Raw genomic sequence first — 12,779 nt, forward strand, 5'->3', positions numbered from 1 at the left:
CTGTCAGCAAAAAACAGTACAATCTACGACAGTTTCCTTTTTTGTGTGGAAAGCTCATGTGGTTTTATATGTAGTTGTTTTGCTTCATTGGTCAATAGCACACCAGCTAAAAATATCTGTTTCTTTGAAAACATATGGTGCTTATATACTCTTTAAAAATTTTCAGTTGTGCTAATCCTAACTGCTTTTTTCTGTTTTAGTTTCCAAACACTGTTTTTAATAGGTTTGTTTGTACGAGCAAAGGCATTGATCTTTCACAGACATAATGATTTTCATTTGTTTAAGTGAAGATTCCTGTAATTTTTAAGCATTTGATTAAGGAAGGCTTGCTATTAAGTAACTTAATTTCTGTATGTCAGAATGTGTAGTTTTATGACACTGGGTCATGTGTCTTACCAAGGGTATTCCACAAGTTTACAAGAAAAAGATTTCTGTTTAGTAAGATACATATGTCATCCCTGTTTGTTTTTTTTCCTCCTTTTTAATGCTGAATTCAGAGAATATCATACTGATTAATATCAGGCATATCCTGTCACATCAAAGTAATAATGCAAGTTTGCTTTAATAAAGCCTAGTTTAGAGAAATGAACCTGTCATCTGGTATGTGTATGTGTATGCATCCCTCTCTGAAATCAGATCTCTAAGGTGCAAATATTCTGTATTACTTTTACATACTGGTTTGTGAAAGCTTGAATTCTAATTTTTAAGCAAGAAGTATCCTGTGATATAATCACCATAATAGATACCCAGGTGGGCAAAGTGAGACCCTTGACATTTACTGTGAAGCCTAGATCTATTTGCACCTTTGACGTATCTTTCGTCTCATGGAAAGGATGCATATATAAAATGTATTTTTGACTTGAATAATGGTGATCTGCAGCAAGGAGAAATCTGAGGTGGGGGTACACTTTGCTGTAGCTTTGAAAGCCTGTTTGATATCCCTCAAGGTGGGACACAAAAGCAGATGCCATCTGCTTTTCTCATGTAACCTGAGAAGACCATCAGACTGCCAGAAGTACCCTTGAGCTGGTAGATTTAGGCTGTGCCTATGACATCAGGACCTCTTGAAAGTCTTTGTATCTTTTTAAATGAATTACTTCATATACATTTTTTCCTTTTTTACAGTATTCTGTAACTTCTCTCAAGACCATCCCAGAATTATGTAGAAGGTGTGATTCACAAAATGAAGACAGATCAGGTATGATACCCACTTCTATCCACCCACTGTATTCTAGACTGCTTTTTATCATGCACAACTTGGCAACAATAGCTTCTTGGCAGTGTTCTGTTGTTTTGTTTTCTCTCATTTTTGTACAGCTCTCTGGAAACATAATTTTTTTTTTTTTTTAACAGATGTTAGTTCATTAGAAAGAAAAAAAGTTCCAAAAAAGGATTTGGTTATATACAGATAAATGTAGGGCTTCATCTCAGCAGCTCCAAACCACAGTATATGCAACAATTTACTTGAAAACCCAAGAAACCGTTGGTGACAAGACGTAATAATGTAGGCGCCAATGAAAAAATGTTGGATACATTTACTACCCATATGGCCACGACTAGTTTGAGGGATGATGGTTTGCCAGAGTCTGAAACTGTATCAAGGATGCTACATGATAGAATCTACTCTAAGGCATACTGTAATAGTTAAGATTAAAGCCGAGTTTTTGAATTTAATAGTGTAAACTAAATGAAGAATCATGACATATAGATGAGAACCAGCTGGAGACCTTCCCCTTGCCCCCCTGACAAAAAGTGCATTCAGTGTTGGTTTTCGCTCTGTAAATCAAATTAATCCCCTTTTGTTTTTCTCTTTCTGATGGAGGAGAAATGAATTGGTGAGAGCAGCATTTTTGTTGAGCTATGAAAAGTTTATTGTGCTTTCTGATGTATTAATTGAACTATTGTTAATGTTGTTTCATCAAATACTTTTATAACAGAAATGGGAGACCTGGAATTTGTGGGATGATAGAAGGCCTTAAGAGCTGTGCTATACTTTGGCAGCTTTTATTTCTGTATTTGCTTCCAGAGAGTTGTGAATTTCTGAGGTTTGTAACAAAGTTGAAACTTTCTGAGAGCTACTTCTTCCACCAGAGTCATTAAAGGCCAGGTCATCACAGCTGTACACCACTGCCCTTGGCAATAAAGGGAAGCAAAGCTTTCCTTACTGTACCTGCTTGCCATGTTACTGCCCTCACAGGGCACAGCAGTGATTGTGCACACAGTATTTCTTGCTGCAAGCAGAGGTGGGGAAGAATTGGAAGGGGAGAGGACCCCTGATTCACCCCTCCAATTTGCCCTATCTCACTCTACCCCAGTCTTCCCCCGTCCTCCCCCATCCTCCCTTCCATATTCCCCCCATCCTCCCCATCACACTCCTCTGTCCTTGCCCTGCCTCACTGCTATCCCTCTTCTTCTCTTCTTCCTACCTACTTTTTCCATCTTCCCCCCTTCCTCATGTCTTTCTTCCTCCCTTCTCCCCCTTTTGTCCTCTCTCCTTCCCCCTTCTTCCCCTCTCCTTCCCTCCTTATCCATTCTTACTGCCATTCTTCCCACTCTCTCCTTATTCTCACTCCGTTTCTCCCCACCATTTTTCCCACCATTCTTCCCTCATTCTTCCTCCTTCCTTCCCTCCTCCTTCTATCTTCCTCCCCCACTTCTTCCCCCTTCTACTCATTCTTCCCTGCCATTCTCCTCACCATTCATCCCTTCATTGCTCTGCACATTCTTCTCACCATTCTTCCCTGCATTCCTCCTCCCATTCTTCTTCCCCCATTCTCCCCACCATTCTCTGCCATTCTTCCCACTGTTTTCCCACCTGTTCTCCCTACCATTCCTCCCCACCATTCTTCATTCCCATTCTCCCCAATGTTCACCCCACCATTCTTTCTCCTCATTTCCCCAGAGCTTACATTTTCTTCCCCCACATTCTTCCCTTCCCAGTCTTTCCCACCATTCTTCCCCACAAGTCTGTACCCTGTTTTCCCCCCTGTCTTCCCCAATATTCTTCTCACCATTCTTCCAGACCCTTCTACCTGCCATTCTTCTCACCATTCTCCTCCCCACCATTCATTGCCCTTCACCATTCCCCCCTTCATTCCCCACTCTGTACCCCCCTCATCTCTTCCATGTCTCCCTCCATCCCATTTTCTCCCCACTGCCATTCCCCACCCCCTCCTCCTGCCCTCTGCGTATCAATATTAGCAGCTGATCATGTGGCAACAGGGCATTATCTCATCTTGTAAAAAGAGTCAAACGCTCCAAGAGCAAGGTGAACCAAAGGAGAGCAGGAATAGCCCCAAAGGTATATTGTACTGGGTGGTCTGTTCATGAGGACTGCTCAGCCACAGTGGCAGCATCAATATCTATTTTCAGGAAGAAGAGTACATTATTTTTAAAATTCAGATAGTAGTCTTAAAGTAAAATGCAGACCAATTAGCAGGGTTGAAACAATGGTTATGAGCTCTTCCTGAAGACAGGTGGGATATTGACAACTTACTGTGTAGCTCTGTTGTTCCATGGTTGTCTCTGCAGTCAGACATTTTTCAATGATTATTTTAATTACATCTGCACTCATCTATTGCCTTGAAAAGGGATTGACAGAAGCAAGTACAGGCATCACTGGAAGACTGTAGTAGCACTGGGAGTCTGCCAGTGGAAGTTAATTCACAGCTTTGTTTAAAAGTCCGGAGTTGAAAAAGAGGTCTTTAGCACTGATAATAGTATTGGCAAACTGGAAACAGTACTAAAATCTGTTTTTTCTCTCTACTTATCATTTTTGAGTTTTGGTGAATTGGAACTAGTACTCAAATCTATTTTATTTTTACTCTGCTTAATCACTGAGTAAACATATAGTGCTGAACAGGAAGGTATCACTTTACATCCCCGTAGAGACTTCAATATCTGAAGTATCTTGAAATATCAACAGAGCTGCATCAGTCAACATTGTGTAAGGCCCCATCTGTTGACTTTTCATAGTTGCTTTTGATGCAGTCTCTTGCCTTCCTCATATTGTAGACCTTTAAAAAAATGTTCCAAAATTATTGTTGCTATATGCTATTTTTGACGAAGATAGATTATATCATAAATCTTTCATCTGCATGACATTCATGCTATTCTATATCTGCATTCCATTGGAAATTTAAGTAATTACACTCAGAGGTTTTGCTAAGAGCTGATCCAGCTTTCTAACTCATACTGACTCCTGCTTAGTTAGAGGTTGCATTTCTTCTTTAAAACAGAGAAAAATGTGGAAGTAGAACTTTCCAAGAATTATTTTTTAAAAGAACTAAAAGTTAATCATGTTAGCCATAGGATTAGATGTGTCAGGACCTTAATAAACTAAAAAATAATTCTCTGTCAGCTTTGTCGCAGAAGAATATTCAGTTCACTAAGACAGTTAAGACAAAAGCATAGAGAAAATAAAATTCAACTTTATACTTAAAAATATGTATAAATATGCAGACAACCATTTTTGCCAACAAGATTGTTAGAACAGATTTAAACCAGACAGTTCCTCTTTGGGGAATTACATTTTTTAATTATACGACTGATATTATGGAAGTCTTACTATTCATCGTTCACAGATATGTTTAGTAAATAGCCCTGTAAATCCCATTTTCTTTCCCTATTTTATGTAAACGTTGAATAATATGTTAGTAACATATGAAAGTGTTTGGTTACATTGCTTTCAAATTACTCTAAGCATTTTTAATCGTAGGCAAACATACCAGTGTTTACCAGTCAGTGGGCTTTCTCAAGCATTTGACATAGACTTTTCAACAGATTTCTTTTTTTTTTTTTTTTAACTGTTTCTGCCTGCCTGTAGCTTTTGCTCAAATTACTTGTTCCTTTGGACAAGGAGAGATTAGAAAGTCTGAGAAAGGATTTCCATACATGTAGTTTTTCCTCCCTGAATTCTTGTCACCTCCCTTTGTTGGATAGCACTGGGCAGGGAAGATCCCATGGTTCCCTCCTCAAACGTTGGCAAGATGTGCGTGAAAGTCATGCAGTAAGTACATTCTCAGTCCTGGCTCCTCTGTGTCCTTCCTTGGATTTAGGGACTTCTGATTCAGAAAAATTCCAAGGGATCCTTGGAGCCAAAGTATGTATGTCAGTACCCCCAGATTACAAGGTAAAAGATATATAGGATTGGAGAAAAAGTGTAGGGCAAATGCTAATTTATCCACATTAAAGAGTGATTAAGGGTAATTATTTTCTCTGCCATCATGCTTCAAGAGAATGATTTTTGTAGCTAGCATAATAACCACTAAGATGGGCATTGTTCTTCTTCAAAGATAGAAAATTAAAGAGTGTAGTTTTAAAATGGATCTAGCTAACTCAGTTTTCTGAAATGAAGTGTTAGCCAGCCTAAATCATTGATTTCCGGCATTGTCTAATGTAGAATGATGAATTGAAACAGAAATCAGTCCTTTATGCTTTTTTTATTAAGCATGAAATTGGTTGCTTTCTTTCTGGGCAGATTTTCTAAGGCCACTTGAGCAAATGGTTCAAGACATCTGTGTTCAGCAAGCTTCACTGAGCCATACCATTGTTGAAGTATATTCTGTCAGCTGTGATGACTTTTGGTTGTCATTAAATGTATGTCTCAAATGAGGACAATATCCTACTCTATTCACAGGTTAATAAAAGCAAGTTCATCTTTAATCTCCAGCAGTTTTCCTTCTGCACGGCTTTGTTAATTCCCAGAGTAACTGTCATTCTCAAAATTATTCAGAAGATTAGTGTCCTATTTGAGAAAAATAAATAAATCATTGAATAAAAAACTGCACACAATTTCTGTCTCAAGCTTTTGGTATTTTTTTAGCTATAAGAGAAATTAAAATAAAATTTGATTTGAGGGCAGTGTTATATGGCATTAAATTCACAGAGTCTGTTGTGCTCCAAATACCTCCCAAGTACATATGTCTGAGACAATACAGAATTGATTGGATAATTCCTTGTAGAATACTGAAGATTTTTCTCAGAAAAAATAATAATTAGTATGCAGTGACACTTGTAAAAGCTATATATAATCTCTTTTCCTACCTCATTTTCACGTCCTCCTTTTTCTTGTTTTACACATTTTGTGCCAGAATGACCTCTTCTGATTTTTCAGTAGAACTTTAATTGCTACCTCCCTTTTACATCCTTAGATCAGTCTGGACAAGGATAAACCCAATTTATTAATTTTGAAAATGTCTTTGTGTCTTCTTTATTCTCTACTTTAGAAATGACAGCTTTTGTAGTGTTCTTCCTCAAGCAAAGATAAGAAGACATTCATTCACTGAGGCTCGTATTAATGTTTGAATTACCTAGAAAAGTTATTTAAAAGGTTGAATTATTATTTACCTTGTTTAGCCTTTCCTTCTTCTTTAGAGTGGCTTCAAATTCCATTTAAATGGGAACAAACCCTCTCTGTTCTTATCTGTGCAGGGTTGTTCTTTATTTCAGGTTCTCGTGCTGCAGAGCTTTCATTGAAGAACCCTAAAATGTACTCCTGGAGGCTATTAATATATTAAAACTGTAAAACAGTGCCACCTTCAGTTAAAATTGTTAAATATGATTTCAGTGATATTAATAAAACGGTAAATAGATATTCAGAACTGGTTTTGATTATCCATCGATATGTAAGGGACATCCCTTCCTCCATCTCCTGGAGCCCCAGTATTGCTGCCAGTGTTGGAGATAAATTGGTGTTAACAACCATGAGGAATTTTCTAAAACTTTCCCTAGTGTAGACAACATGTCGGTGTCTGTATACAAAGTCAGAATCACAGTGCTCTAAAAGGACCTGGAATGAGTACAAGTCTTAATTGATTCAAGAGTCTCTGTTGAAGTCATATCACAAGTAAGAAGCTCAGACATTTCTTTCAGAGGACAGTAAAACTCCAAATGTGAAACTTTGTATGTACTTACTGCAGGCCCCAAATGATTATATAGTACATGAGCAATATGGTGAAATACTGCATTTAAAAAAAACATTTAATAGGTATGGGCAGTTGTCAGTGCTAATCCCATGCTTCCTTAATGATGATGATGGAAAGTGGAGTAAACTCCACAGTAAGTGAATTTTTAAAGCAAGGAGGAAGATTTTCAGATAAAGGAAAGTAATTTGAACACATTCATCATTTGGTAGCAACAGAGTCAACCTAACAGTTTGTTCTCATTTATAGAATGATAGAATAGTTTGGGTTGGAAGGACCCTTTGAAGATCATCTAGTCCAATGCCCCTGCCATGGGCAGGGACATCTTTCACAAGATTAGGTTGCTCAAAGCCCCATCCAGCTTGACCTTTGAACATTTTCAGGGAGGGGTCATCCACAACTTCTCTGGGCAGACTGTTCCAGTGTCTCACCACCCTCATGGTAAGGGTGCACTTGGGCTTGTTGACATTCATGAGGTTCACATGGGCCCAGTCCTCAAGCTTGGTCAAGGTCTGTCTGGACAGCATCCCTTCCCTCAAGCAAACCAATTGTGCCACTCAACTTGGTGTTATCTGCAAATTTGCTGAGGGTGCACTCAATCCTGCTATGTCATTAATAAAGATATTGAACAGTACTAGTCCCAGTACAAACCCCTGAGATGATACACCACTCATTACTAATCTCCATTTTGATATTGAGCTGTTGACTGCAACTCTTTGGATATGGCCATCCAGCCAATTCCTTTTCCATGTAATAGTCCATCCATCAAACCTATGTTACCAAATTAGGAGCAAGAATGTTGTGGGGGACAAAGACCTTACACAAGTTGAGACAGATGATGTCAGTAGCTCTTCCTTTGTCCACTGATACAGTCACTCCATTGCAGGACACCACTAAGGCATGATTTTCCCTTGGTGAAGTCACACTGGCTGGCTGTACTCACCTCTCTGTCATCCATATGCCTTCACACAGCTTCCAGGAGGATCTGGTCCATGACCTTGCCAGGCATAGAGGTGAGGCTTGACTGGTCAGTAGTTCCCAAGGTCCTCCTCTTTACCCTTTTTAGAGGGTAAACAATTGAAAGCTAAATGGTAAAGAAGTTTCTTCTTGTGTTATCAGCAAGGACAGAGAGTACCTCCCAGTATTATGTACTGGGAGTTTCCAAGTACGTGCTGACAAGATCTGGAGGTAAAAGTGCCCAAACAGTGTCTTCTCTTGTCTCTTTGTCAGTTTTGCACTTTGTTTCCAATCTTGCTACTACCTGCAGGCAGACTACGTTCTTTCAGGGTGGTTAGGTCTTCATCATAGCATAACTTAAGTCTGAAGGGACCTCTGAAGGCCATCTTGTCTACCTGCTTGTGCTCAGAGCAGTTCCAGTTACACCAAATTGCTCAAGGATCAATTCTCCAAATGAATGCTGCTATAAAGAACATTGCAACCAAGTTACTTTGCACAAGTGTTATTAGGGAAACAACCATAGTGCTCCCCTTCTTTGTCAGCAAGAAATAACTGTGATTCGACCTCAGTGGTTCGTAGACCATTGAACGATCTATTAGTCATGATAAAATCAGCAGATAGTCTTAGCGTAGCCCAGGACTATCATCTCCAGGGCCCAAGCAGCATATTGTTCTCCATTATTCACAGTTTTACTATGGTTTGTGACTACACTGATATGGAGTTCATAGGAAACAAAGGTTGTAATATAGAGAATTTAGGGTTAGCACAGTCTGGATGCAGGTCAGGTCATTAGGCAGAAGCATTAATGGCACTGATGACTGATAACTGTTTGGATAAAGGCAAGTCAGCCAGTTTTTCTCCTGGACAGTGGTTTAACACAGTTGACTATAAGATACTGCTCTCCATCCTGAGAAGGAACAGAGATAGCAAGCTAAAAATGCTCAAGGATTTTATTGAGGGATGTAGCATAGCAATGGGGATCACTGGTTGTCACCTATGGAAGAACAGGAGTGAATTGATACTCTTTCACTCCTGTTAAACCATTGTGTGGGAGTCAAGCGACGTAGTAGAGCAACATGGGCTCAATTGCCAGCTCATCCGCAAATGACTCAGATCTTTACATCCATTTTCCTGCTTGCCTGCACCACTGCCTGTTGTATGTCCCAGCTGTTCAACAGCAGCATTCATGACTACAGAACATTGGTCAAAGCGTAAACCTAAATGAATCCATGGTGATGGTGACAGAAATGTACTGTTAGGAGTTTGACCGTTTCCTCCCATCAATCAATGCTCTTTGAATGTGAGTCATTCTGGGTTTGTGAAGGTCTGGCATAGCAACGTCTACAATTACCACTCTGCAGTATGGTCAGTTCGTTTTGCAGTGGTACTAATGTGTGATATACAGCCTTTTGCCACTTCCTATTTGCGTCACCAGTGCTGTAAACTTCATGGAGCCATCATCATTTAAAGAATGTCATTGTACCCATATGCCAGGGAGACAGGCTCTTGCATGCACACCAGCAATGAATTTTAGGAGTAGTTTCCTTATAGAGCTGAAGTAAAAGCTGAATTCTTTGTTATTTTCATTATACTCAGAAGAATTTAAAGGTATTCTGATGTTTGACATTAGATTGTAGGTATCACAGAAACTGCCTGTCACAAGGGCAAAGTTTCATCTGTGCATGAGGTAGTCTTGATGGTTGAACAAAACTCATATTGTTACCCTATAATTCTACAGATGCTCATATACTAAATAAAAATCCCTCTCTCACTTCCCCACGCCCTAGATACAGAGGCAATGTTGAGAAATGCTCAGAAGTCAACAGATGCTTTCAATTGGAAACACGCTATAAGGATCTTTTTTAGAAAGTTCAAGGTAAAATTTGATTCCTAAAATAAAATCTGATTAAGTGATTAAATTGCAAGAAAAATTGGTTCCTAATCATCCATTTTTCTCATTATTGGCCCCCAGTATTTCTAGGACATCAATAAATAAATAAATAAGTGAAACTATAAATAAGCCTACAGGCCTCTTTATTCACATTTTGCATTTTCTCTTCCTCTAGAAGAGCATAGAGCACAATATATGGTTAAGAACTACTTTTGCAAATTTGACCCTTGCATGTTTTCATCAGATATACTACTTTCTTTAGTGCCAAGGAAATGCTTTGGCACCTCAGGTCACCACAGCTTGACACTTCTTTACTGATGAAGTCTCTCCAGTTTTTGTTTCCCTCTCTCTATTTACAGGAACACAACACAACAGGATCATCTAAATCTCTCATATTAGTGAATAAAATTAAAGAAATAATTTTGACAACATGGTTGGAAAAAAAAAAAGATTTGTCTTCACCTTTTTACGTTTGAGACACTGGTGCACAGAAGAGATATGGCTTATCTAAGATTATACCAGAATTATTTGTCAGGTTCTGGAAGTTAACTGCTCCACATTCTAGTCCCCTGCCTTAAACTCAGACAATCCTTTACTGTTTTTTCTAAAAGAATCAAACAGTATTTATTTGACCCAGACTTTTGATGGGTCCTGCCTGAGTTCATAAATATGGAGGGATGAGCAAGAGGCTTTTCCCCTGAAGCAGCTGTTGAAGACTACTCACATCACTCCTGCTGTGCTGTTGCTTTGGAGGACATAGGCAGCACTTGGTTTTGCTTTTTCAGGGAACAAAACAGAACAAAAGAGGTTCAAGCCGTGCCCTGGTCCACTCTGGCCTATAGTTTCAGTGTTGTGTAGGGGGAAACTGTGCTGTAACTGCCTAAGCACTGATGCAGCCTGTACAGCACACTAGCAGAAAACAGAACAAAGAAGGATTATCTCTACATACAAGTTTGACTTGCTTTCTTCCTTACTGCTATTTGGTTAAATGCTATATTCTAGTCCTTTATCAAATGCAGTGTAAAGTCATCATCCCAGTTAAGGGAAGAATGAGTTTGTAAAAGTCAGTAAAAATATTGCTAACTGTTCTCGGTGTTCCAGCTTATTTTCTAGAAAAACAGTGTTTGTAAAGAGATGTTGGGAAGAAAAACAGTGTAAAAATGGAAGTACCTTACTCTGCTCTAACTGTAATAAAAGAAAAGAGAAATACATGACTTTACAATAATATAAGACAGATTTGTAACAAAGGTCATTGCTTCTTTGCTGTATGTGATTTTACAATTTTATCATCAGTGGTTTATGTAAATGCATGTTATTAAGGTTAGAAGGAGAAAACCAAGCAACAAAATAAACGTAAGCTTAAATAAAGTGACAACAAACAAAATGTTGATGCCTTTTTCTCTGTCTAGACCCCTGTGTTGAAAGCAGTGTTTTCATAAAACTCAGACAGAATTCATTTCTATACTGGGTGCTTAATAGTTCCTGTCAGAACAAAACAGCTGGGAAACATATGGTATCCATTTCCCTGTATCACTTGGAAAAAATTTCACATGTAAATAAAACCAACATAAAAGTGTAGGCCTTTGAACCTAGAATCTTATACAATACATAAATAAGTCAGTACAGTGCGTTCTTTGTATTGGCCCACTAAGTTACATGTCTTTTGATTATTATTTTTATTTCTTCTTCGGAAATGTATTCTTAAGTGCTTCCAAAAGTATTAAGGTAATTTTCAGACATCCATAACTACTAAGATATACTAATCTTTCACTTCAGACATTAATGTTACACTGAAATTGTATATATCTGTTTCCTTAGGAAGGTGTTCATAGCAAATTGTATGTTTTGACCACAAATTAGATCCCACTGATATGCAGTTAGCACGTATAATAAATCTGCTTTGTTTAAACAGTATTCTTGACTTTCAGAATGCATTAACTCTTCATGTACATTGAAAGGGGCATAGAAACAACTGCCTAAAAGCTTTAGTGGTTTTAGTGCTGTCCCTCAACTGAAAATAACAAAATAAGGAAAACTCTTTGCTAGAGTTCCACTGGTTATGGAGATCATAAATGTCACCAGCTGGGACTGCGTGAAAGACTGCAAGCTCAGTAGGATCAAGAGTTCAGGTGCCTTGAGCTCCCTTTCTTCTCTGCAAGTCAGATTCACTGGTCAAAGTCCATATCCTGCAGTACACTGAAATAATGGTCTGAAAGGTCCAGAGTCATATATATGTGTGTGTGTGTGTTTGTGTGTGTATATATATAAAAATACAGGATATATATAAAAGGGATGGAAAATTTGACCGAGAAGCCCAACATACAGAGAAGTGGAAAAGGAAACATCATACCTGAATAAGTAGGCTTAATTTTAAGATCAGAAAATTGCAAAATTGTTCATGTTGGCAGGGACCACTTCAGATCATCTAGTCCAATGGCCCTGCTTAAGCAGGGTCATCTAGGGCAGTTTAACCCCAGGACTGTGTCCAGTCAGATTTTTAGTATCTCCGGAGATGGAGACTCCACAATGTCTCTGGGCAACCCGTGCCAGCGTTTGACCAGCCTCACAGTAAAAAAGTGTTTTATTTGGAAATGGAATTTCATGTGTATCACTTCATGCTTATAGCCTCTTGTCCTGTCAGTGGGCATCAGGGAGAAAGGTCTCACTCCCTCTTCTTCATTGCTTCCCATCATGTAATTATATATAAGGATAAGATTTGTCCTGATCCTTCTCTTCTCAGGCTGAACAGTCCCAGCTCTCAGTCACTGTTCATATGAATTTTCAGTTCTTGCATGAAAAATACATCTCCCAGAGATAAAAGGCCTTAAAAATTAAATTGTTGTTACTGTTGTTATAACAAATTCGCTAAAAAGTTTTGACTAATCCTTTTGTTGACCTCCCAGAAAATCATCCCAGTCTTGTGATGCATCTCCATGCAATAAAAGAAAAAAAGCAGAGTGCATACCAGCATAGTTGGCCAGGACCACTGTAAATGCCACTAGGCTCTT

General features: G+C 38.7%; 1 protein-coding gene across 6 annotated transcripts in view; it reads left to right on the forward strand.

The window, feature by feature from the left end:
- The window catches only part of SNCAIP (synuclein alpha interacting protein), a 93,678-nt gene that overhangs the window by 42,992 nt on the left and 37,907 nt on the right, over nucleotides 1-12,779 (forward strand). For all 6 annotated transcript variants that reach the window (XM_075739812.1, XM_075739815.1, XM_075739811.1 and 3 more), the window contains exon 3: nucleotides 1,126-1,198. In XM_075739812.1, the coding sequence (XP_075595927.1) occupies nucleotides 1,126-1,198 (73 nt within the window). The remainder of the gene's footprint in view (nucleotides 1-1,125; nucleotides 1,199-12,779) is intronic.

The sequence above is a fragment of the Balearica regulorum genome, chromosome Z (genome assembly GCF_011004875.1).
Source record: "Balearica regulorum gibbericeps isolate bBalReg1 chromosome Z, bBalReg1.pri, whole genome shotgun sequence".
NCBI lineage: Eukaryota > Metazoa > Chordata > Aves > Gruiformes > Gruidae > Balearica > Balearica regulorum.